The 25,317-nt window shown below is 40.5% G+C and overlaps 1 protein-coding gene across 1 annotated transcript in view; it reads right to left on the reverse strand.

Annotated features, from left to right (window-relative positions):
• TXNDC11 (thioredoxin domain containing 11) overlaps positions 1 to 25,287 on the reverse strand; it is a 28,138-nt gene extending 2,851 nt beyond the window's left edge. Inside the window, exons 1-11 of the mRNA XM_071570775.1 lie at positions 25,036 to 25,287; positions 20,759 to 20,975; positions 19,452 to 19,549; positions 17,388 to 17,517; positions 11,322 to 11,415; positions 10,050 to 10,162; positions 8,686 to 8,886; positions 5,759 to 6,536; positions 3,242 to 3,387; positions 2,439 to 2,548; positions 1,019 to 1,099 (exon numbers count right to left, since the gene is read on the reverse strand). Coding sequence (XP_071426876.1) covers positions 1,019 to 1,099; positions 2,439 to 2,548; positions 3,242 to 3,387; positions 5,759 to 6,536; positions 8,686 to 8,886; positions 10,050 to 10,162; positions 11,322 to 11,415; positions 17,388 to 17,517; positions 19,452 to 19,549; positions 20,759 to 20,975; positions 25,036 to 25,178 — 2,111 coding nt within the window. The 5' untranslated portion in view covers positions 25,179 to 25,287. The remainder of the gene's footprint in view (positions 1 to 1,018; positions 1,100 to 2,438; positions 2,549 to 3,241; positions 3,388 to 5,758; positions 6,537 to 8,685; positions 8,887 to 10,049; positions 10,163 to 11,321; positions 11,416 to 17,387; positions 17,518 to 19,451; positions 19,550 to 20,758; positions 20,976 to 25,035) is intronic.
• Between the last annotated feature and the right edge of the window lie 30 nt (positions 25,288 to 25,317).

Below are 25,317 nucleotides of genomic sequence, written 5' to 3' on the forward strand. Positions count from 1 at the left end.
GGACTAAGTTACTCTTGTAATTACCATCAGCAGTTTCTCAGCTGACAATCAGCTCACATCCAAGTCTAATGAATCGTGGCATGATTTAGGCAAGGAATAGTCTACACTAAATCAGAAATGCCTCATTATACTGTGCTGGTATTGCACTACATCATTGTCCTTTCTTACTGATCAGAACCACACTGTGGATCAAAGAAGCTAAAAGGCTATTTAAAACAAATAGCACAACAAAACATTAACAGCAGGTGGTGGAAAGAAATTGAGGACAGAGTGGGTTTGCAAAAAATGTCTCTGAAGGCAAATGGGTAAGAAGCTGCACAGAAAGCCTTAATACAAGGCACCTTTACATCTAAAATTAGTATATGACTAGTCTAGGAGTGCTATGGGTATTACAAATACTATCAGAACCTAATTTTCTTAATTACCTACATGCAGAAAATGTGGAACACACTGGAGAGGAAAAGCAGGAGTGAAAACAATGACTAGAGGTAAGGTACCTCTACAAAACCAACTGGAACTTACAGAAACAATCTTACTAAAGCTATTCAGTCAGTCACTCCAGAGACAGTCTGGAGCTGCTTTGTAAAAGAGACCAAGACAAAATGAGTAGCTATGAAAAGAAACAGGGAGAGGATCAGTTGGAAGTTGGGGTGACTCAGAACTGATATGAACAAAACTATTTCTGTACTGAACTAAAACATGAATTTAGAATTGCAAAACTAAAGGCAGAGGGTTTAAAGATTTTGGGTTAAGTAACTGCACAGCCCCAATAGACTGATTTACCATTTGCTGATGGCAGGAGTTCTCGAGGTAGAAGTGTGGAAATCAGAGACTCTTGGTTGGGTTATTTTGTTGGTTTGCTAGTGTTTTTTTAAATTACAATATGCATGAAGTAAGAACACATATATAGAAATTAATTACTGTTTGGCTTTTTTCTCTACTAAGACATGTAATCAGAGAATTACTTTAAGTTAGTAAAATGAAGGTTAAAAATCCCCAGGGGAAAGAGTTACATTACCTCTGATGAGGGAAAAATAAAATGGTTGGGAGACGGTCTGTCATAAATTCCCATGGAAGGTCATTTCGAGTGACATCAATTCTGTTAAGAAAAGACACACTGATGAAGAGAACAGATATTTCCTTTTAAATCACCATTTTGGGGATTGGGAAGAAGGAAATATAAGTATCTGTGAAAGTAAATCTTAATGTGTTATGTCAAAAATAGGTGGTGTATATGAGTCAGCAGAATTAATTACCAAGATTCAGAGGATGGATTTGAGTTTGACAAACATCTGTGGGTTTTTTTCCTAGAAAAATATGTTCAGTATTCCAAGTGCTCTCATCCAGCAGTGAAATGGCAGTTGCTCACTACGTACACACCTTCCCCAGGTACACACCTTCCTGCCCTGAGCCAGACTTCCCTAACAGTTTCCACAGGAGACTGAAGTAATTTCTATTCATTAATTTGTTCCTCAAGTACAACTCTACTAATATTGTCTCCTCAAGTAGTTTGAGGAGTAAATTACTTTTGCTTCTTCTAAGGACAAGCAAATGGCACTTAATGGCACCTTTTTTCCTAAAGCTCTGTGTAGAAAGGAACATAGGATTTCGTGAATGAAACATTTGGCCAACTGTTTGTTACGTTCTTCTCTGCATTTTAGGGCTTCTTTGATCACGAAGTTCTTATTAATTACAAAAAATTTATTATAGAAAAAAATAGATGATCACATCAGTAGCAGTGCAGTGAAAATAATAGATGAAAATAATGGAGCAAATGAGGGAACTTCAAAGCTGGGGAAGAGAAGGGGTGTTGACTTGAGAACAGCATTACCCCTGTGGGAATAAAGCTGCAATGATAAACTGGTGATGAGAATGCAGATTTTTAACTCTTATTTTTATTATACATCCTGTGCTGCCTCCTGGAATAAGTTCAATCAGATCAGGTGTTGCAAGTATTGATGTATTATCAAATACATGAAAAACAATGTTTGGGTGACACATGACCTCCAAGTATTCTTGGTTCGATCCTTCCCTCCTGTCCCCCTGTCCCCTGGGCAGCAGGGGGTGCTCAGCTGCCCACCAGCATTAACAGGATGCATCCTGCCTGTCTCAGACAACTACTCAAATACAGCAGCACAGCATATTAATATCTGCTACAAATTATCAAACACAGGGAAAAGTTATTGATTCTTGAAATTAAGAAGCTTCAAGTTTAAAATTTCATTTTAATTAAACTGGGTAATTACTGCAGGGAGATTGAAAGCCACCAAATTTATAGAAAGGAAAACAAAGTGCTGTGCTCAAAAAGGAATGAAGCAGATGACATTCACATCTACTATTCCAAGACTGTAGAGAGAAAAAAAATAAATCATTTTCTAGGCTGATGACCTCAATAATCTCACATTATTCAGGAGAGATGAAATTAGGATGTTTTTTACCTTGCCACAGTGAAATTATCTGGAGGCAAAAGCCGGGCAAGTTGAATGAAGATGTGATTAAGAGAAGCACAGAATCCACACCACTGTGAGTAATAGAGCAGCAAGACATTCTGGAAAACGAAATGGGAGAAGAGTTTGATTATCTATTGCAGTTAATCTGCAGAAAAAACCTAGTTTTCACAACATCTAAAACTGAGCACCCTCAAAATGTGAAAGTAAACTATATAATAATATTAATGAACTTCATTATAAGCTATTTATTCATGTTCTCTGACTACTGAGTTAACACAAATTCTTGGGGAATTCTCTTTTCATAAAGACAAAATAAGGAAGATTATTTAGTTTAGGATTATTCCCTTTAAGTGAAAATGCACCAAACTTCACTACACTTCTCCAGACTCTTTTGCAATCTTAAATTCTCATGTATCTAACAGGACTGTCTACTGCACATGGAACAGAAAAAAAAAGATGTTTAAACTTCTAGTTTGCCTCTAAAAGGAAAGCAGGACTCGGGGCTGCTGGAAACCAGCTGGGGCCACAGACATTCACTGCAGATCTGAACAACCACCAACATTAAACCTTACTATCACATACTTAAAAAACCAAAGTACTTTAACTCCTGTTCAGGATGACATCTTATGTAAGGCAATTTCATGGCACGCAATTGAAAGATTTTTGAATTCTTATAAAATACCTTATTTTATGCTACAAATAAGAAAAGCACATCAATATTAAGTAAGACTGAGACCCCCTCATTAAAATCTGTACAATGATAAGAAACCTTTTGAGGAACGAGGCTGTACCTTTTCACTCACAAACACAGTGTCGTGGAAGGTGTGAGTAGTCACTTCAGTGATCACATGCTGTTCTGGAAAATGGACTGAAGGGTCATCAACAAGATGCCTTTTCAAGGGACTGTAGAGAACACTGAAATTTTTAATGAAGTTCTCTGAAACGAAATTGATACATACCAAAGTTATTTCAGTTCCATAGGGATTTTGGCAGTTTTTACTTCAGAATTCATAGGAACTTACAGAGAAAATACAAATTCAAACCTGGTTTCATGTCAGTAATTTCTGACAGTTTGGTCTCAGCTCTTGATTAACCACAACTGATGTGAAAATAAGATATAATTTCACTGGGTTTTTTTTGTTTTCTCATTACAGTCTTCTTACTTGGACACTAGTGTCTAATCTTGCATCTATCCCTATTCAATGTACTATAATAATTCTCTATACTTCTAATCCAACCACATACCCACTAAATCACAAATAATATCCCCTCTCCATTTTTTAATTTCCACATTATCTTGAAGCCTCCACTTAGATCCATAATTAGTTGCATTTATTCTTCCATTTTTAACTACTTTCTCTGCAATCCTCCTTTTCTTTTGACCTTTAAATACCCTGATATTCCCATGCCAATCTGGCCAGCCCCATTTTCTCTGCCACTCATCACCCTCCTCTTTGTTCAACTTCCTCCTTAGTTTTAAGATATTTAACAAGTAGCTGGTCACTGGTAAAAATATAAAATAAGCTTCAAAATCCTCAACTACCTTCAGCTACACCAAACCTACACCATGTTCTCTAAATTGCTGCAAGGTGTTGCCAATATCCTTCTTTTCACTTTGGATGGGCAAATATTATTCTAAGCATTAAAAAATAAGATTATTCAATAAGAATAAATTTCAAAGCAAAAGGTGTAATATGAAAAACAATAAAAATGTTTGATTCAATGGAAACAGCTTGTATTTCCAGTTCAAAAACTGGGCCCAAGTAAAACCTGCACTTTTGTACAGACAAAAAATACCAGATCATCAAGTTTATCTCTGAAATGCAAACAGCAGCACATTTAATTTTATATTTACTGCTCAGCATTTCATTAAATTCTCACACTAGCTATGCATGATTAAGTAGTAACTGAAGGGACATAGTCCTGAATTTTTGGAAACCATCTCTAAAGACTGACACCTGTTATAGGTATTAAACGTTGATCTGTATTGTTATTACCAAATTTTAAAAGTTAAGAAGCTTAAGGAAGTAAATTTAAAAAACCCACACACAACCCAAGCATAAATCACAATGACTCCTGAACAAAATATGTAGAAGCAAGAGTTTTTCAGAAGTTCAAATGACAGAGTAGAAACATTCTGAGTCTTACTCAGCAGAGAAACCCTCACCATGCTCAGGAAATCCTGTGACCTGAAAAATGTTCAGGACAGAAAGTACCAGGAGCAGAAAGGGGAAGGAAATTTGTACCTTCTCATTCTGATTTTAATATTTCCTAGGCATCCTTTTATGGCCACTGAGGTTTTGGTTTGTTTTTCCATACTCTTCCTGGGGGGTTGGGGTAGAGACAAGATACAGGTCTGGATGTGACCCCTAAGGAGAACGTGGTTATTTGTTCTATGTCGCGTGTCCTTCTGTACTTGGATTTATGGCAAAAAGGAAGTGTCACTGCCATAAGAATTATACTGATATACCCTCTTGAACTACTTATGTTAATACTACATTCACCTGAATTCCCTCCCATGTTTATTTCCATAGGTAACATTAAAAGCCCCTGTATTTTTAAAGGTATCCTCAGTTTTGCACATCAGCCTAACAGGAAATGCACATGTTTTGTCTTAAGTACATCAGAACTGCAGTCCTTGGGTTGGTTGGTTTTTTCGTGTTTATTCTTTTTTTTTCCCTGAGTTTTTTTTCCTGTGTTTTTGTTTGTTTGCTTTGCCTTGTTTTCTCCTCCAATTCAGACAGGAAATAAAAAAGAGATTTGGGCACAACCACCTTAGAGCTCTACTTTGAAAACAGATCACTTTCCAAAATCAATTTACAACAATTTAAGTTTGTTTCAGAGGACAGGAGGATGAAGAAGTCTCTGCTGGTAAGTGAGCAGTACAGTACCTCAGAAAAATTCTGGGATATTTCAGTACACAGAAAAGCTGAGTAAACATCAACACCACCACTAATACACAAATGCCTTCTGTAATATCAAGTATGTTAATGCAGTTATTTTTTCCCACAAGCAAATTAATTTACATTTTTCCAATTCCTTCAATGCATCACGCAGTCAAGAATCACACATTTTGAGGTTCACTTCTTTGATAGGAAGTTACTTGTGGTATACGGAACTTAGTTTTTACATCACCCAGAACATGATTCTGTTCTAGCCAACAGACTCATTCATAGCTGCTTGGTTAACTACTAAATAGAACAGAATAAACTACAATTCACAATGCTGGCTATAGGTTCACCTTTTCAAATGGCATACTTGGAAACAGAGTTTTTTTAATTCAAGCATTTGGATGGTGGATACCATACCCAGGACAGGTCCAACAAGGGACTGATTTTGATCCAGGACATAGTGCACTTCTTCTTTCATGTCAACAATGGCAGCAAATTCCTTAAGATGAGTAGATCTGGATGCTCCTAGTCTCTCTGCATATATCCAAAAAAGGTTTGAATCCAGTAGATAGAGATTCAAGGTTTTGTTGGTCCTGCAGCTCAGACCAGTAATGTTCACACTACTAATATTAAGGTCAGGAATAAAACAATTCCTATCCTCAATGTGAGGAATAGAAAATTGGGTGTTATCTTTCTTCCCATGGGAAGAAAATGCTACTTTGGGGGTCTGAAAGATGGTCTTCTCAGAACCAATGAAACTTAAAAAATGCCTGTTTACTGTTCTGCAACATGCAGTGTAATAGCTAAAGGGACTATAGAAACTTAAGAAATTGCTGCACTCTATGGTATTCGATATAACTTGAAAAAAGGTATGTTCCTGGAGGTAGAAAGAGTCCAAAGCTGCTTCTATCTCTAAAAAGTTACAGTGTGGCACGTGGACTTTGTTTGGCTTGACACCCAGAGTCTGGTTGACACAGAGCTCGCAGACGTTGTGAGTCCTGGAGATGGAATGCCAGTGTGGGAGCAGCACCGTGTTACAGCAGGGGGACCCGCGGATGGACCCGCGCTCGGGGAGCTTCACATCGGGGGCACAGGAATCAAACGCTGGGCCATCAGGGTCTCCCAAGTGCTGAGGCTCTGGCTCAGCTGCCTGGCTTTTGTTACACTTGTGGTATTCCAAGGCCACTTTGGTTATCTACAGGGGGGAACAAAAGAAAGAAAAAAAACAAGATTAATTGTACATAGTTCACTCAAATGGAGTTCTCTCTTGCAGGTTTAACAACTATATGCAATTACAGACAGAATTTCGGAAGCTGACTGATCTGCATTCTTTCAAAAAATGGGTATCTGATTTGGTAACAAAGTTAAATTTTCAGATATTTTAGCATATAAGCAGTAAATACAAAGAAAATTCAAAGTCACTTTAAAATATTCAGTCCACCACTGATCTCAAGGTCCTCTTTGCATCATATTTATTGCAGTGCAGTAACACTACATTTTATGGTTAAATCCCACTACCTGAAGCATTAATGAGCACAAGTGCCTGAATCTCCCTCATTTGCCAATACAAGGAGGAAATCAATAAAAGCATTCCCATATGCAAACAGAATAGAGGTATAGGTGGTGCACAGATTTTGCAACAATCACTAATAGTGTTGAAACAATGTTTGTATTCTCCCAGCCACTGGCATACAGCTGCAATCCTGCAGGTGCATTTTGCATATAGGAACATGTGGCTTGGGAGGAGGAATAAAAAGGAAAACAGGCCTGTGTCTCAGTGCCAACACTGCTGTGTTGCATCACCACTTTGCTTTCTATAACCAAGGGCAAACAAGCAGAGAAAAGGTATGTGTATGGACCACAGAAGGAATCCCCTTTCTAGGAAACAACAGAACATGCAAGCAAGGAAAATGAAAGGGGAATTCTCCTTTCATGCTCATTATCACCTTAAACAGACTCCAGGACATACACACACTGTTACAGAAACGCACTTTGACAGAAGTTGTTTGAATTATCAGAGGGATGTTGAAGTGTCACATCCAGGAGAGGTGCTGTGTCACAGGACCACCACTATTCAGCTCATTTCAGTGAGCAATGATCAGAAAAAAAATTTTGCTCTGAGGACTTCCAGCATAAAACTTGAGAGCTTTGTTCCCTGCAGCTGCCTTACAGTCAAGTGGTTTCAGTGCCTGCTGAACTCCAGGGACTGGCTGCAGGAACAGCTCTGTCCATGGTAAACAAGCTGCATTGTATCTCTCTATCAAGAGCAGCTGGAATATTTTGTATCTCATTTCACATTTTGATAAACACTGTTATTTAGGAGAATGAAATCTGAAACACAGCATCTTACTTAGCATTGATTTGATCTAAATAAGGGGTACCTGTTACTAGAATGTTTCTTCTGTGAATGAAAAAACCATCACTGAATTGAGTCTGCCAAAAATAAGACCAATTACTACAAGAGTAACAGCAGTTCTTCTCCAGAAAAGATTTCTCCAATCCTATATTGTAATAATTTTATTGTGCCTATTTCTACTCTGGCTAAATATTGTATCATAAGTAATTTTCATTTTTCCTTATTGCTTCAGACACTGCAATATTAATGAGGCCTCCTCATGGAAACTGCACATTCCAGACACAGGTGCCATGTATGCAAGTCAGCACAATCACTGAAACAGCCCTGTGTTTTGTCTTCCACAGGTGCTTGTCTGTTGTTCCCCATTGTCCTGAGTGCTGTGTGATCACCACTGGGACGTGCAGCTTTGTGTTACACCACATGGGATGGTGGGTTCCAGCTGAAAATAGCCCAGGGACAACTAGTTTTCAGCCACGTTAACATCCCTGTCTCCATTCCAAACAGCTACACAAACTCCTGTCCAAGGCAGTTTGGACTGGAAACAATAGTAGAGGAGGAGAAAATTGGCAGGTGACAATGAAATGCACAGGGTATTTCAAATAGCACTGGTTTTCCAAAAGGTCTGTTCTTCCTTGCACAAGCACCTCTGGACAGACAGTAGGAGAGGAGAAATAGAACGGGGTGGACACAACACACAGTTCTTTAGTTCCAGCTGGCAAAGATCTGCATCTCTCACACAGCACTCACCACGACAAGGAGGAGGTCAAGGAGGAGTTTAAACCACTGCTGAATGAGACAAAGGCACATTGTGTGGGATGCAAACCAGTGTAAAGGAGTTGTGATAATATGGTTTGCAAAAGTGTTTTTGAACAAAACTGGACCCTTCAAACAGTAAAATAAAATATCTGTGACAATTAATCTCACACCTTTGATTACAGCTTTCAAGTTCTATTTTTGAAGTAAAAAAGCATAGAATTATTTCACTTACTTCATCTAAAAGAGGATCAATTTCTGCTAAGGGATTGTAAGGTATAAATATGAGAAGTGCTGGTCCCTTCTTCAGCTCGTTGTTTAGAAGGAGGCTTTTCCCACCGTGAGGTCTCAGCCAGCGTATGAGCATCTCTCGATTCTCCAGGGCCCACTTGCAGATGTTCTCAGCAGTGAAGTTCATGGTGTCTCTTGGATAGATCTTGAAGGAAAAGCACAGTTGTGTCCTCACTTGGTTTAGCAATGAATAGTCCTCATGCTTTGTTACTGGAATGATTGAGACTCTCTTTCTAAACCTAGTATGAGACACTAGTCAGCAAACTTCATAAACCCTTTCCCTTTGGAAAATCTTTCCAAATGTTCATCAAATTATGGTAACACATACAAGCAAAAAGGATTCTACTGGGAAGCTCCTCTTTCTTTTACTAGATCTTTATAATCTTTACTTTTTCTCAATAGTACAAATTTTCTTTGTAATTCAAAGAGCCCTGAGTTGGTATCATCACATACTAGAACAGTTTTTTCCCACCACTGCCTCACCATATTAACTCATTTTAAATTAGCCTTTGAAGACCCAAACATCAAGACTGCATTTAAAACTGGTATTTCTTATTACTGAATGCATCACAAAATTACTGAATTACTGAAATGCATAATAAAGAGTGTTCACAGCTTCTAGGATCAATTTTAATAAATTAAGGCGAGTTTATCTCAAATAATTTGCACAGACAAGAGTTGTTTTATGTACTTTGCTATTTCACCTGAAAAATCCATGTTTTCCCTAGAGTCTTAGATGAAATGCACACCACAATACCATCTTCACAGTTTTCACTCATGACAGCACTAGAGGTAGGTAAGGTGTCTATGCCAAATAGCTAATCTGAAAGTTAGTATTATCAGCCTTACCTTCCAAAAAACAAGGCACATGGGTTAAGAGTTATAAACTCAGCTGATTTAATTTGTGTGAATTTTCTAATCATGTCATATCTTTAAACCAAAATGTAAGTTTTCACTGTTCTTAACTATCCCTCCACAAAATCTCTTTGCCCATATCCTCATTCAAGCAGCCTTCTAATTCTGAACCTCTGGAAGAGGTATAAACTTCAGGAAAAGGTGTCTTTGTGTAGTAATTTCTGAAGTGCTTGGGTTTTTAAGTTTTGATAGAAATGATCAACTGGGGTCTCAGCTACTGTTTAAAACTGCTGTTGATAGGTAGAATGAAAATGTGCATTACTGTACAAAATTGTTCTCCTTAAACATCCTGTGTCCTAAAGCTCTGTGAGACGTTTCCTTGTGGTCTAGGACGACAGAGCTCCAACTCCCTGTGCTGTCCCAGAGCCCCCGCAGCAGCAACGTGACACTCACGAGGGATGTGTTGGTGTGCCTGTGCAGGTACACACTGCCAGAGTGCTCCAGGGACACCTCCCGTGCCACGCGCCTGTCCGTGATCACCCCGAAGCGCATCGTCCCAAGGTAGTCTGAAAGGGCAGAGTGCCAGCTTTGAAACAGTTACACACACTGAGAGCCTCAGAACATCCCCCTTCAGAACAGAACACACAGCAGTGCTGTGCAAAGGCACAGGAATCTGCCAATAGCAACTGTCAGGATGGGAGGCAGAGGCAGAAACTGGCAACAAGAACAAGCGTGTTCCTCTCCTGCACCGAAGGTGCAGAGAATGTTAACCTCAATTGTTCAGTTTCTTGATTTGCTTATTAAATACAGAACCTGGTATCAGACATGAACCTTGCTGTGTTTTATGGCCTCTCAAAAGCCACGATGATACATATGTATGAACACTGTTTAAATTAAGTACGTTTAATTATGTATTATCTCAATATATGTTATTTATATTCTATGTTTATAAATATGCACACACAAAGATGGATTGCCTCTCATCTTTATGTTGCAAAGAACTGTCCCAACATATAAATGAAATCATAGAACAAAACAGAACAGGCTCTATATCACACCAGCAGCACAGTAAAACAGAAGACTAATATTGGTATCAATTTCCTTTATCTGCTGACAGGAAAGAACATGCATAAAATGTGCTAATCCTAACTTCACAAAAGTTCCATCCAGAATTTATGATCCAAAAAGGAGGTATTAATCATATACAAAGTTTGCACATTTAAACACAAGTGGTTTTGTATTTTAGAATATTAATGGAAAACAAGAGAGAGAGAAAGCCCTTCCCCCATCCTGCTGCTCTGTCCCAGCTCTGTAACTCCATCCAGGGAAGTACCTTGTGGAATGCAGTTACCAAGCTCTGACACAGCCCAATTCGTGCCAATGCCTCTGACACTGCAAATGATGCACCAGACCAAAGACTCCAGGCCTCCACTCAAATGAAGTACTGATGTGATCATGGCTCTGTCTGGGCTGCAGCCACACCATGTTTGAGGAAACTCTCTGCCAATGTGTCTCAGAACAGCAGCCTGTCATTCACTTTTTTCCATGATGGCTCAGCACATAATAAGCTTTTTATGTAAGCAATCCTCACACTGGAATGCGACAGTCTCATAATTAGATCAACATCAAAAACACACAGAGGAGATTAATTCTCAAGTTACACAATATTGCAAAAACCCACAACTCATTCACAGATGCCTTAAATTACGAAAACACAGCTTTTACCTTTCTTTAATGAATGTAGTGCTGCTGTGAAGAATGTTAAATAACCAGGTGGTTGAGGTGAAGCATTGAACTCAAAATATCCCAGAACTCCAGGCTGAAATAATAAGAATTAGAGCTATTTAAGCTATTTTCAAGTATAAATATATGGGACACAGCAATTATTCACCTACAATAAAACACAACAGATTCTTAAGAGACAATAATGTTTACTGAAGAAAAGGCACTTTATGCTGCAAGAAAAAAATTCATATATAAAGACTGAACAGAAAACAGTTCTAAAGTTGTCATTTAAAAGCCATGTATGAGAGAGGGGTTAATGGATGCCAAGTTTCTAACGGCATATTTCGCATTTAGCGATTAAAGTTCACCAGAAACAATTAATATTTGCTTTGCAACTATTTTTTGAGGCAGTTCCAGCACCAAGGCAAGAAACAAAAGCATCAAAAAGATTTCTTTAAGACACGGAATGGCAAATGTGGTTTTCCAGAATATAAACAACTTAAGCAGTAATACCTCGATTTTTCATGACATTGCACATAATTAGCAACTACAAATGAGTTCACACTCTGTGTGTGAAAACCCGAACTGCTAAGCCAAGTGACCATCCCATCTTTAAGGTATCAGTCAGTGCAAACCCTTTCAGAGTATCCTGCAAGAGTCAGTGAGAGACCAGCTACACAAACATAATGACAGCCCCACAGCCCATCTGCATATCCAGAAAGTTTTTCAAATTGCCAAAGAGACAATCCAAAATTTAAAAGACTCATCCTTCAATAGGCCAGTAGCTTTCTCCAGGTGAATGACTTCACATTAAATTCAGGAAGAGAGTCTGGGAGAAGCTGACTTGGAACAGAGAGGTGCACAGTCTAGACTTCTCTTGTTCCAATGGTTCAGTTAAATTTTGGTTTTAAATTTTCCAAAATATAATCCATTAAAAATTAGTATTAAATTATGTTTTTAATGCATTGCTCAAATTGGCTTAATAAACTTTCAGGACACAGTAAGTGAAGGAATTTGGTTATTTTATTTATTTCCCAGTTCCACCAGTGCACACAGAAAGCATTTGATACGCAAAGCAAGAGCATCCCAGGGACTGCAGTGGAATAAAGGATTCCAGACTCACCGAGTACCCATTTGTGTGGCAAATATAGTCTCACATAAATATCTTCATTTGGTATTTCAGACTTTATTTTTCTGTTGAGTTTTACATATTAAAAATTTAAATTTCATTTAAAAATATGAACATACATTTTACCTGTTGTTATTAATATGAAATCAGTTATTCATATCAGCCATACAAATTGACCTCAGTCAGTATGAATCAGTGATCTGAGGATGTTCACCAATAACAACACTGCCCATTCCAGCCCATGACCTGCTCTTTTAAGGCAGGAATTCTCTTTCAGTAATGAATGCTAAACACAAGAACCCTTGTTCATAAAGATTCCTTACAAGGTACCCCAAGAGAATTATCAATAATAAAAATGAGATACAAGCAGTTAGTGAAATTTCTGCAACAATAATTGCCAAGAAGGAAATAAAAATATAAATGAAATAGTAGTGAAAAAATACAGAAAAGTAATAGCATTCAGTGTTCTTTTTTAAACAACAAACAGGCTGGTAATTAATGTTTATATTTTTCTCCTTGTTCCCAATTAAGACAGTAAAAAGAATCAATCCCTTTTAAAAAACTTTTAAAGCATTCAAGTGAACCAAAACAGGGAAACAGATAAGATTATCAGAATTGTAGTTTTTAATTTTCTAGGACCATTTTTGAATGCTAATCCTGCACCAAGTGACCTTATGGAACTAAACAGTGAATAAAGAAGAGTCAAAAGAGACAGTGACAAGAAGCCAAAAGTCAGATGTAGAAATATTTAGGTTATTTAAAAAAGGTAACGCTCTGATTCTGACTGTCAGTTCTGTTGTACAATAACAGCAGTTTAAGACTTCCAGACTGTGAAGAATGTTTCCACAGGAAAGTTTGTGGAAAGCATTTTTCCAATTAAAAAATGAATTGTAGTGGGAGAATATCTACTAATGCTATTTGCCTGATCACTAATCTGGTTAATTAATGTCCTGTTAATGACCAGTTAAAATTTTTGCCATTACAGGGGCAATTATATACAGAATGAAGTGACTAAAATGCTGTATTTTTTCTCAACTACCACGAAAATTTTCCACTCTGTAAGAATGAAGAGATTCAGCTGCTAACAGCAACTGCTCTGCTCATTTCACAAAGCTGAACACCTCCAGGTGATGGCAACTAATACCAATTCCTACTGTGTGCAAGTGAGATTCACGTCTCAAAGGAGAGAATCCTCTAAGTAAATATGAGGTTCTCAGTTTGCAATGCAAGTAGGCCAAGAGGAGGTTGTCAGCAACAACTCCCACTTCATGGAAGAGCCTCCCAAACACTCAGAAGTGCTGCAGGAACAGCTGCTTGTGAACAGGTTATGAGTTTTTTACACAGAAGCTGTTTTTGATGACCAGGCAACCCCCTCTGTGAGTTCTGGGTAACCCTCTCCCTGCAGGCAGTCAGGAATAGTTAGTTGAGGAAGGTATGACTTGCTGTGTATGAAGCTGGAGGGTAAAACACTGGAATGGGGCACAGGGGGGGTCAGGAGCGTTAGGAGTGTTGGTGTTGCTAGAACAGAGCTTGCTGGAGCTTTCCTTTCCATGAAACGATTTTCATCCCTGTCTCAAACCAAGTGCCTGTAGGAAAGGCTTCGGAACAAACCTGAAGATGTCAACAGTGCAGAGTCATTAGTACCATCTCCTAATGAAACTCATATATGGAAATACAACATCATTAATTGTAGTAGAGCCTATTTCTTGCTTGGTGTCTACACCACAGGAATACATGTGTGATGCAATTAAATCAAATAACAGACTTGACAAGAATCTCAATAATTACGAAACAGCAATTTCATGGAAACTTTTAGAATTATCAGAGATCTTCATTTGAGTAATTTTTATTGGAGAACTTCCACCATGGTTTTATTCCTGAACCATGCCTCAAATCCATCAGTTCTTTGAAAGGCTGAGCAAGCATGAAGATGATTTACTCCATGCAGAATGCTGTAATTCCACAAAGTCTACAAGAAGTTACCAAGCACCCTGGAAGAAACTAAGGTGGTATGCAATAACATGGAAGGTCCTTTTCTAGATCAGTAGAAAAGAGAAAAAACTACAGATAGAAATTAATGTTTTCAGCAGCCAGATAAAGTCAGGCAGGCTGTGTACTGAACTCATGGAGTTCAGGCTGTGTACTGATACTCACAGAGTTCAACATTCCTATAAGCACTTCAGAAAAGGGAGAGAAGGGTGAGGAAAAAGAATTGCAAAGTTTATGTGGAATCACTGAAACCACAGCTGGCTGGAAGAGTCACAGAAAGACAGTATTAACTGATTCTGCTATGAAAGAATTCTGAAATTTAAAGGCCAATGAATGTGAAATACTGGGAAGAGAGAACAGGGAAAAAACACAGCTACTGATTAGCTTTTGCAATCAGATAAATGTTTTTAATACTCAATCAAGTTGTTTCTATCCCAGTGTGTAACTTTTTAAAAATGTTTTGGCTATATTGCATTCAAATAAGGGAGATGATTTTTTTAAAGAATCTCAGACTTGTGCAGGCAATTCTTGCCTCATTTTATCTGTGAACACAAGAAAGAAAACAGCAAGAGGAAAGGAATGTGTTTTCTCTGGGGGACCAAAGAACCAATATTACATACCACTAAATCTATACTGTAGAACTGCACAGAAACTGTTGATTGATATTAATTAAATTTACAAGTAAGAGTCTGCTCATTTTCCAAGGATGTTGAAAACATTGTGTATCCAGAACTGAAAGCAAATGCTCACACCATAATTAATGGGCACCACACACCCCACACAAGGGCAAGGTGAATCCCCTCCTGTGCCAGGTCCGACCCAGCTGGCTGATGCTCAGCAGGCATTTCCACACAACTGCAGAGAAGCAGAAAGCTGACAGCATGTTAAGACACACACCAGCTACACCCCAGAGAGACCAACCCTCCTGAAGGCAGAAAATTATGTGCTCCCTGGGCACATTTAATTTTCATAAATGAGTGAAGCTTTTTGTCTGACTGCAGGGGCTTCATGTTCCCCTCTGTGCCTCGGGAGGAGAGGGCACTGCCAGCGGGTTTAGGCAGTGAGCAATGAGATGGGCCAGTCTGGATTAAAGTGACACTGTTCCACCTCTGCAGTTGAGAAAACAATCGAGGTCTGATTACAGGTACTTCGAGGTACCTTGAGTTATGGCAGGAATTGGGTACCTTTCTCCTCTCAGATCCTCCTATACATTCCAAGATTTTAACTGCTTTCCAAATGGAATTTTTCCTTGCGCTCAAAAACTAAATTCTAAATTTTATCCAGTTCTAATTTTGCACTACTATCATTCCCCAACCACAGAAAACCAAGTTTAAATAGTATCAGAAAAGGCCCCTCTTAACTTCGGCATCTTCAACCCAAACTGTTTTCACGGGCCTTGAGCGCCCTCTTGTGAGAGGAATACAGCATGTCACGATAGTCGTAATGGGGTCGAGGAAAGGACAAAACACTAAGGAACAAACACCACTTGTCCTTACACTTAGCTGGATTCTGTTCACCAGCATTGCTTTGTGTTTGCAGAGTCCACTTGCTGGCAGAAGACGGGGCTGAAAATCAGACACTGACCAGGGCAAATCTCAGAAATTATTTACGAGCATCAAATTAATCAGCTTTGCAATGAAGAAACCACAAAAACATGATCCAGCAGTAGGCAGTGGTCAAAGTGCCCAGTGAGCAATCCCTGACAGTCTTCTGTCCTTTCCCTTCTGCTAAAAGTTAGTGATTTTTATATACAGAAGATCAAAAATCAAAGGTAGACACAGCCAAGGGTCTCAAACCAGCCTTTAGTTTGTGCCATTCGTGCACTTCCTGCAATCTGCTCTGTTCCTCAAACTTCTGAATCACGGGAGTCACTCCTGGATTGAATCTTCCCCTGCAAATGCTATAAAGTTTCTCAACTTGCATGGAAGACATTAGAAACCACCCACACTTCTAATTGTTTAAAATTATGAAACAACCTGTTTATTTCTGGTTTAAAACTAACTTTTCCCTTGGGCTTGACCATGTTCTCCTCTCCATCCACCTTCACAAACAATTCTATTTCTTCCATCTTACCTGTTATTTTTATATCCCCTTCTCCTCTTCCTGCTTAACTTTACAGAGGCAACACACTGAGCACCAGTGAATGCTCTGGTACAAAACCTCAGCCTTAAATGACTGTGGGGCACCAGGACAGACCTGACTCTATTCTTGGGCCATTTCAGAAAAGGAAAGAATCAACAAATGCTGAACATAAACAGAGATTTGGCATTTGGAGCCAGAGAATGTCAAGCACAGGAATGGGGGAAGTATTTCTCCACTGAGCACTACAGAACTGAACAGTTAAAGGGCTCTCTTGTAAGCACATGTTTTCTATTTGGAAGTTATTAATCCACTAGTATTGCTACCAGTCTTGGCACCCCTGAAAACACCACAATGAAAATTAATAAAACATCATGTTCCAGTGGATTAAACCCATGAAGTTATCCCATACAAAGTGGTTAGGAGCTCTTATTTCAACTGATTTCACATTTGTATTTACTTAACAGACTTATCCTACTAGAAAGGTTTAACATTCCTTGAAAAATTAAAGTAATGGTTCTATATTTTTCAAATGCTGTCCCAACATAGACTTAAGATTTTTGTGAAAGAGTTCTCCCTCCCTTCTTGTTCATATATAATGTTTTGGTGAGGTGACAACTTTGACTGTTGTCCCTACATACTGAAGTACTGTAAATTAAGAGCATCACTAAATCATAAGAGTAACTATACAGGGAACCAACATTATGAATTTGTCATTTCATATTTTCATGATTTTAACAAATTTACAGGGCACTGATTTCAGGATCCTGAAAAGAAACTGGTGCTTTGGAGCAGATCAAATTTAAGCCTTAAACAAGTCAAACTCTTTCTGAACCACAGTGGTAAAGCTAGAGAAGAGAGACAAGTACCTCATAATTTGAGAGGAAATCTAGTAATTTTGATCGAGACGAGATGTAGAGTAGTGGTGTCATCACCCGGCGAACAAACTTTTCAATATAAACAGCACTCATAGGGCCTTTGTATTCAATTGGTCCAAAACTAGTACCAAAAAAAATAATAGAACATTAAGACTTAATTTAACAATAATGAGTCCCTGCTGGGGGTGGCAGAGGGGAGTTACACAGCATGCTCAGCCTCTGGGGAATTGCTCTGTGCTTTACCAGTGGCTTTGGTGGCTGATGGGGAGTTGAGATACCAGAGGGAAGCTCAGCACAGGAATCCCAGCCACTGATGCACTGTCTGAGGGAAGGGGCAGTGTGTTGGTGAGGACACAGGGATGGAGAGCACATCCGAGTCCCATTAAAGTTGGTAAAACACAGGTATAAACTATATGATCATATACATATCTTTCCCCTTGGTCCCTGTGACTAATAAATGTGACTTACTTACATGTGACTTAAAAATACAGATCTGAAAAATATCACGATTTTCCCTTGATTTTTCAGTATCTCAAACAGTATAATCTAGAAAGGTGCAGTATTTTTACACAGACTTCTATGAGAAGCAATCAGTAAAGCAAGGATAAATCCAGTCCCACTGCTGATGAACAGAGTCAGCAAATCTAGAGTTTCCCCCCAGCCATCTCATAAAACAGCTCACACCACAATAGGTAGTGCTAAAACACAAGGTGGGCTGGGTCTTGCAGCTACAATTTCCAGAGGTTCCCCTTAAGCCCTTGAAATCCTGCACCTGATTTACCATCAGCAGGTTGGACAAAGCAGCATTGTCCAAAATGAAATCATACACAAAAAGCATGAAGAATTAGTCCATTTCCACTGAAGAATATAATGAGATGCGTTTTTAATATGGCTTGTATAGTTTGTACCGACACTTTGGAAAATATCAGACTCAGGCTGACATACCTGCATTCAGGTGCTCTGAAATTCTTCTGGAGCCCACTGGATTATTCTACATCCTCCAGTGGTTTATTACAAACCTTTTCCTCCCAGCAACACGCAGTGCTCCAGCATGTCACATGCCCAGGGCACCACATTCAAGGTTTAATACCTCAGGCACAAGGACTGCATTGCCCTTTGGGGTTTTTATGAAGTATCAGTATGGATTCACAGCTCATCTTGCTGCAACTCTGCTTAAAGTTACTGATAATACCCAAGTGCACCCATCTATTGTGTTGTAATTTCAAGATTCAGTAAGTTTAAGTCAATGTACATCCAAGTGGGATTGGAAGGTTCTGGTACTACAGTTTGAGTTGTGCCAGTGTCACCTGTGTCTATTCCAAGTTCAGTTAACAAAGCCAGGACTGTTACTCCTCAATACATAAATCCCCTCTAAACAAACATCAGCAGCCTCTGTAATGAGAGAGCTGCAGTTCAAGACTAGAGTGCAAAAGTCCAATGCAGGGATGCACTATCGTACACAGCATTAGAAACTCTGCTTCCTTACCTTATGCTCCACATAAAGAGCAAAAAAAAAGGGTAATATATACAAATACTAAAAAATAAAAATGAGATTATGTAACGTTCTATATGATATCTCAACATTTGGAGCATAAAAAAGTGAGTCCAAGGTTTAAATTTAGAAGGTCTTCAGTTTACAGTGCCATTTAAATACGCACTTAAATTCTATTAACTTCAACAACCCTCAGGTACCTTCTTTAGTGCTGTAACCAATTAGGAGCAGTTGATATAATCCATCTACAGAGCAAATAGAAAACTGAAATCAATATATAACTCTGAATTCTTTACTTTCCATTGGAGGCAGAATTTCCAGAAGACGCAGAGGAAAAACAAAATTTCCTTAAGTATGAAGAATTGCCCATGTCATTTAACTGACATTTACAGCCCCACCTGGCACCTGAGTAGCACACAGGATGAGCTTCACAGAGAATCTCCTCCTCTGCAGCTATTTACTACAGCCATAAATGTAACATTTTCAAAATGCAGCATTTTATATGATATCTCTGTTCCCCAAAACAACAATAAAACCCCCAGACCATACATATGCGAACTTACCTCCGATGGTATACGTGTATCACAGGAAAATAAAAGAAATGCTTCTGCTTCCTGCATTTCCCCTGGTTCCACCAGCAATTTATAGCCACAAACAGCACCTGTAAAGCAGGAAAAAATTCACAGCTAACAAAGTGACTTTTTATCCCAGCTGTACTTTTTCCAATCCATTCCAACTGCTATTTTCAGGGCCTTTTCAACTAAGTATTCCATATCTGTTCCTCTTAATTCTATTACACAATGAAATTTTTTTTGTCATTTTACAACAGCAATCCTTTTGGTCACTATTACTTCTAGTTTTTATGGTTCTTAATATAAATCCTTCAAACTTGATAATTTAATCATAATCCACATTAGCTACTTTATGTGCAGACTGGAGCTCAGTGAATGGAGGTTTAGGACAGCTGTACCTTTGAAGTGTTCACAAGTACACAACTGCTGGACAGCTTACAATCTTATATGACTCTCCAAGGAAGGAAACAAACTCCAGGAAATTTCTGTCTCAAAGCAGGTGAATAAATCTGAGAGTACTTTACTGTTGGAATTGATTTACAATATTTTGAATGGAGAAAATCCTGCCAGAAATGGATCTGTGAAGAGAATGAAGAAGCCACCTCTAATGCCTTAACAACTGATGTTTTTAAGGTTGTTTAAATGTATAAAATGGTTGTTTAAACGTCTTTTTCACACACAAAGTCTCTGCTTCTCCTTTCCAGGGTCCCTTGAGATATCTCAGGAGTCTGGAGGGAAGTTGCAACATGCATGTTACCTAACCCCTTGCTATTGAATGTAAATCCCCTGATTCCCATTGACTCAAAGCCAAACCCCCTCTTGTTTCCTATTGGTGGATTTTGGATCCCTCCAAGGTCCATATAAACCCTGACCTGCAGCAATAAACTCTCTCCTCCCTCTGCTGTGGTCTCTGTGTGGTCCTTTTAGGGCTGTCTGGGACCACGTGGTCAGGGGCAGCAGAGGAGCTCATTTTCTCCTAGGTAATGGACTAAGCCCCAGGACCAGGAGAACCACCATATTGTTGCAGATGGAAACCCACAACACTTTACAACACAAAACTTGCAGGGTTCCCCATTCAGGAGCAGAAATAACAGACGACTGAGCAGGAATCACAGCTTGTCTCCATTTATTCTAACACTCTCTGTGCTAAATTAAAATTTAAGACCATCGGCTGAGTAACCCAACATGCGGCCATTCAAGTCCTACCGGCTCCCATGGGAACACAGAGATCAACATCAGTTTGGACACTTGAAAAGCCATCAAGTCATCTTTCAGACTGGTGTCTTCTCTGGAGTTACCTGGTCTGAGAGCCTGCTGGCCACGAGCTGTATCTCCTCCCTTGCTGCAATGGACTGCCCACACCAGGGAGCGTAGAAGAAGAACAGCACGATCTCCGAGTCCTGCCGGAGCTGCTCCGCGTAGTCCAATTGCCCCCGGAACAGGTCAATGACTGGAGACCTTGGTGAGAAAAAGCTCACGGGGAGCTTTGCTGGCATCGTGACATCTTTGGCTCGGCTGCAGGGAGAGGGTTAACAGTGGTTATGGAGACTGTCCAGCAGCAGTTGAAAAAGTGTGCCCAAAGCTGTAATCTTTATTCTTAGTAAAGGTCATGCAATGACAAAACTCTAGAAAGTGATGCAATTACAACTCACATTATCTGAGTTAGGTTCAGGAAACACCATAAAAATCTCAGGATCACACTGCCCAAGCTTTAGAGTCACACTGTGGGACCATGCACTATGTCTATGGGGACGTTAGCTCACACTCTCAGGGCTGGCTGCCACAGAGAACAGAATTACCAGGAAGAGTGATTTCTTTGGATTTCTTCCCTGGCCTCATCCTCTTTTAACACTTGTACTTTAGGTAACAGCACCCTGATAAGAAAAGAGACACTGGTCATAAAGTTTTGTGATGGACACAGTCTAGTACCCTGCCTTATGCTTTATTTTAAAGTATTCTACACTTCTTTTATATTTTGTTAGACAAAAACATGTAAATGTGTGTTAAGTTTATTTTACTGACCAGAGCAGGGACTGCAAACTGTTTAGGGCACATTTTCTCTTCCATGTAAGGAACAAATAAAAAAATAGAGTCTAAATTTAAAGAGATTAGGACAGATTAAGTTTCTTAAGAGAAATGATTTTGACTAGTAACACTAAGAAAATAAACCAAATACCCAAGAAACCATTTTCTATTAAATAAGCAATCAAACAAACCAGAATTCAGCATTTCCAGAAAGTTCAGAAGTTGCTATGGTACAAACTGCCTTAAATGCAAATACTCCCTTTTTATATTCTCTTAATTTTAAAAAATTCCACTAGTTATATTTACACTAGAGCAAGTCAGACTGAAAGCTGGACCACACCACTGTAATGCTCAATTTTGCCACGGTTTGTAACGTGACAGGAAGATTTAGGAAACATTGTGCGTTTCTTCACTTTGTGTTGCACTAAAAAGCTAATCCAAAAATCTTATTACCTGATATTTGATCCTTCTCAGGTTAAAATTTTAGTAATCGTAATAGAATTACTGAGTCCTGAACACTGATCAGCTCACAACCTCCTAAAACTCTGCCACATTTTCGAACTTTAGAATCTTTCTGGTTTTAAAAAAGTACCTTTGTTTTTACAATATAGCAAAAAAACACACTCTTCTCTCATTTCCAGGCTACTAAGCACACACTTAAAGCTCAACATTTAGAACTGCTCCCAGTATATTTTCAAAAAGTTATGGAAATTATTAATTTGTACATAAGGGAAAATATTTGCTTATAAATCTAGAATTTTGAAAATGGTACCTCATGTTCATAATTGATTAATTCCACTACTCACAACATTGTGTTTTCACACAGATCAAAAATCTAGTTTCTTCAATGGACTTCTACTGTTGTTTCTTCCCCTTTGCCTCAACCAACAACCCAGCACCTCCTTCCCCAACCCTTAAAACGTGGGGTTTAAGTCACCTCTGGTTCCCTCCCATTCCTGCCCTCTGTGTCTATCCAAACTGGCAGCTTCTTCCTGTGATTTCCGTCTGCCAGCTGGGCAGGACCCAGCTCTGGGTGAGCTCTGGCTCACAGGTCACACACACCCATCAGCTGCTGAAAGCACAACACAGCAGCAAGTGCTGGTCTCACACCTACTGCTTAGGAGACATGAACTAGAATTTCTCCTCTTCTACTAGTTTAATGAAAATGACCAAACTCCACATGTTTAAAAGCTTTCCCTACTGAATTAAACAGAAAGGGGATGATTTGTTCAAGAGTTACAGCACAAGCCTTAAAAATGAAATATTGAATTGGCTCCAAATTGCAAGACAATGTTAATAATACACATCAGCATAAGTCCCATGACATGAGTGAGTCACAAACTACACAACTACCTTCAAATATGAAAAAGTCCAGTAATTATTAGAAAACAAAACATAAAAAAATCAAAAGCCACCAGCTGCTTAAGGTGACTTGCTCAGTAGTGCCTCCCCCTGCAATGCCAAATGCGTAACAGAATACCTTGACTTAATACCCAGATTTACTAAGAGAACCCCTAAAAGTTATACACATATAAATTAAAACACTGATGGTGTTATTTACCTGCTGCTCAGAGCCTACAAAAACTTACTCTTTTCAACAGAACACCCTGGTAATAAAGGGAAGCACATGCAAGTGCCTGCAGGACCAGTCCCTTTGGCTGCAAGGTCCTCAGAGCTCAGTTGTCTGAAAGACATTTGCATAGTGCCAGAAATAATTCGGGTTCTAAACCACAGGCTTTCTATAATAATCCATGCTAGGTCAGGTCTCACTTGGCTATTCCTTCAATCACTATAAACCTCTAACACCTCAAACCCCACAAATGGATTGCCTTTTAGTAAAGGAGTTTTTCCTTTCCATACTTTTTATTCCTTGATCTTGAAAGACATAAACTGTAAGAATAGTTAGTGGTAGTAACTATGCTGTAGTGCTGAGTCTTGCTTGTAAATCCTACTGACATGGTGAAAAACTAAGTCCTATGCTCACAGTGAACATATGCATTTAACCATCCTCCTAATTGCACATGAAATTTTTACCACTGAATTTTCTGAATTTCTGACCGCAACCAAACAGGGAATATCTGGTATTAGTTTGTCTATTTAACTACAATCTGAAAAGCCAAACCCCTTTAATCAAACTTCCTGTTCAGAGGATGGGTGTCAAGAAGCACATGCCACCTGTGAGCTTGCAAACGGAGCTGGCAGTAAAGCAAAGGAACATGCATAATTTCCTTAGTAATGGACAGTTAATAATCAGGGAGGTGATTATGTCCAGAAATCCTTCACCACACATTCTGAAACATGGAAAGAGCTTTACACTTTCATCTACATTATCTGGCCACTCTGAGACACAAACTGCTGGAAGAGAAGCTACTCAGAGACACTCATTGATAGACTTAGAATTCACTCTGATTCAAATAATACATCCTCTGTGCATTGCTGAGAAATGAAGGCCTTAGCATTTGTCAGAAGCATTACCTGAGAGTTAAGCGTTCATTGGAACAAAACTTTGATTCTGCACAACAGGGACAACATACAGGACAGGCTACAGTTCCCTATGGCCTCTCCCATTCTCAGAATTAAACCCCAAGTGCAACAGATGTTCTTAAATTAAGATCGTGTGACCTGAATCACGTAAGTGTCACCTTGACCCAACACCCCTCCCGTCTCCGCGCCCGGCTCCAAGGACAGCAGCGCTCGGCAAACAGAACAGACACAGTTGTGCACACAAGGGAGCTCCAGCTCCAAGGGGAGCGCCATCACAGGGGGGAAAACCACACCAACAGCCTGCCTGAAGAGGGGCAACACAGGAGCCATCGCAGATCCATCTGCCCCGGGCAGAGCTCAGCCCCCGAGCCCGCAGTGACACGCCAGTTCCCGCTGCGCTGGAGGAGCACACGGAGCTCTGTCCCAGCAGCGGGGCTGTCACCGTCACCGCAGGGTCGGGCTGGAAGGACCACAGCGGTCACCTGGTCCCACCTTCCTGCTCCGGCAGGGTCATCCCGGAGCACATGGCACAGGATTGTGTCCAGATGGTTCTGGAATAACCCCAGTGAGGAGACTCCACACTCTCTCTGATCCCTGTTCCAGTGGTCGGTCACTGCACTGTGAAGAAGTTCGTCCTCATGTTCATGTGGAACTTCCTAAGCATCAGTTCCTGCCCGTTCCTGTTGTCCCATTGCTGGGCCCGCCGAGCAGAGCCTGGTCCCTCCTCTGACCTGTCCCTGCAGCTCCTCACACCCCTCACACTGCCCGTGCCCCGCCAACCCCGAGGGGGCAAATGTGTTCGCAGCCGCCGCCGCGCCCTCCGCACCCGCGCCCCGCGCGGAGGGGACACGGCGTCCTGCCCGCACGTTGCCCGCATGTTGCCATGGACGCCGCGTGTCGTGGGCACCGCGTGTCGTGGGGGCCGAAGAGGGTCTGCCACCCGACCCGGGCACGGCCGGGCACCCGGCACGGCGGGACCACCGCGCGGCCCCCGCGGCCCCGAGCGGGCCCAGCAGCGCAGCCCCCCCCGGGCCGAGCCCCGTGCCTGCCGCCGCCCCGCCGGTACCTGCAGGTGACTTTGAGGGCGACGAGGAAGGCGCAGCCCAGCACGATGGCCGCGCCGCACAGCAGCTCGGGCCGCCGCGCCATCAGCGCCGCGCGGGGCCGCAGGCGCGGGGCGGCCGCGGGGCCGGGGCCGGACACCGACATGGCCCGGCCGGGGGGGCGGGCAGGGCAGCGCCGGGCAGGGCAGGGCCGGGTCGGGCGGCGGGGCCCGGGCCGCTCCCGCTCGCACAAGTCTGTCACCGCCCGCCCCTGAGCGCCGGCCCGGCCGGGCGGGGCCGCCCCT

The sequence above is a fragment of the Pithys albifrons genome, chromosome 16, assembly GCF_047495875.1.
Source record: "Pithys albifrons albifrons isolate INPA30051 chromosome 16, PitAlb_v1, whole genome shotgun sequence".
Taxonomy (NCBI): Eukaryota; Metazoa; Chordata; class Aves; order Passeriformes; family Thamnophilidae; genus Pithys; species Pithys albifrons.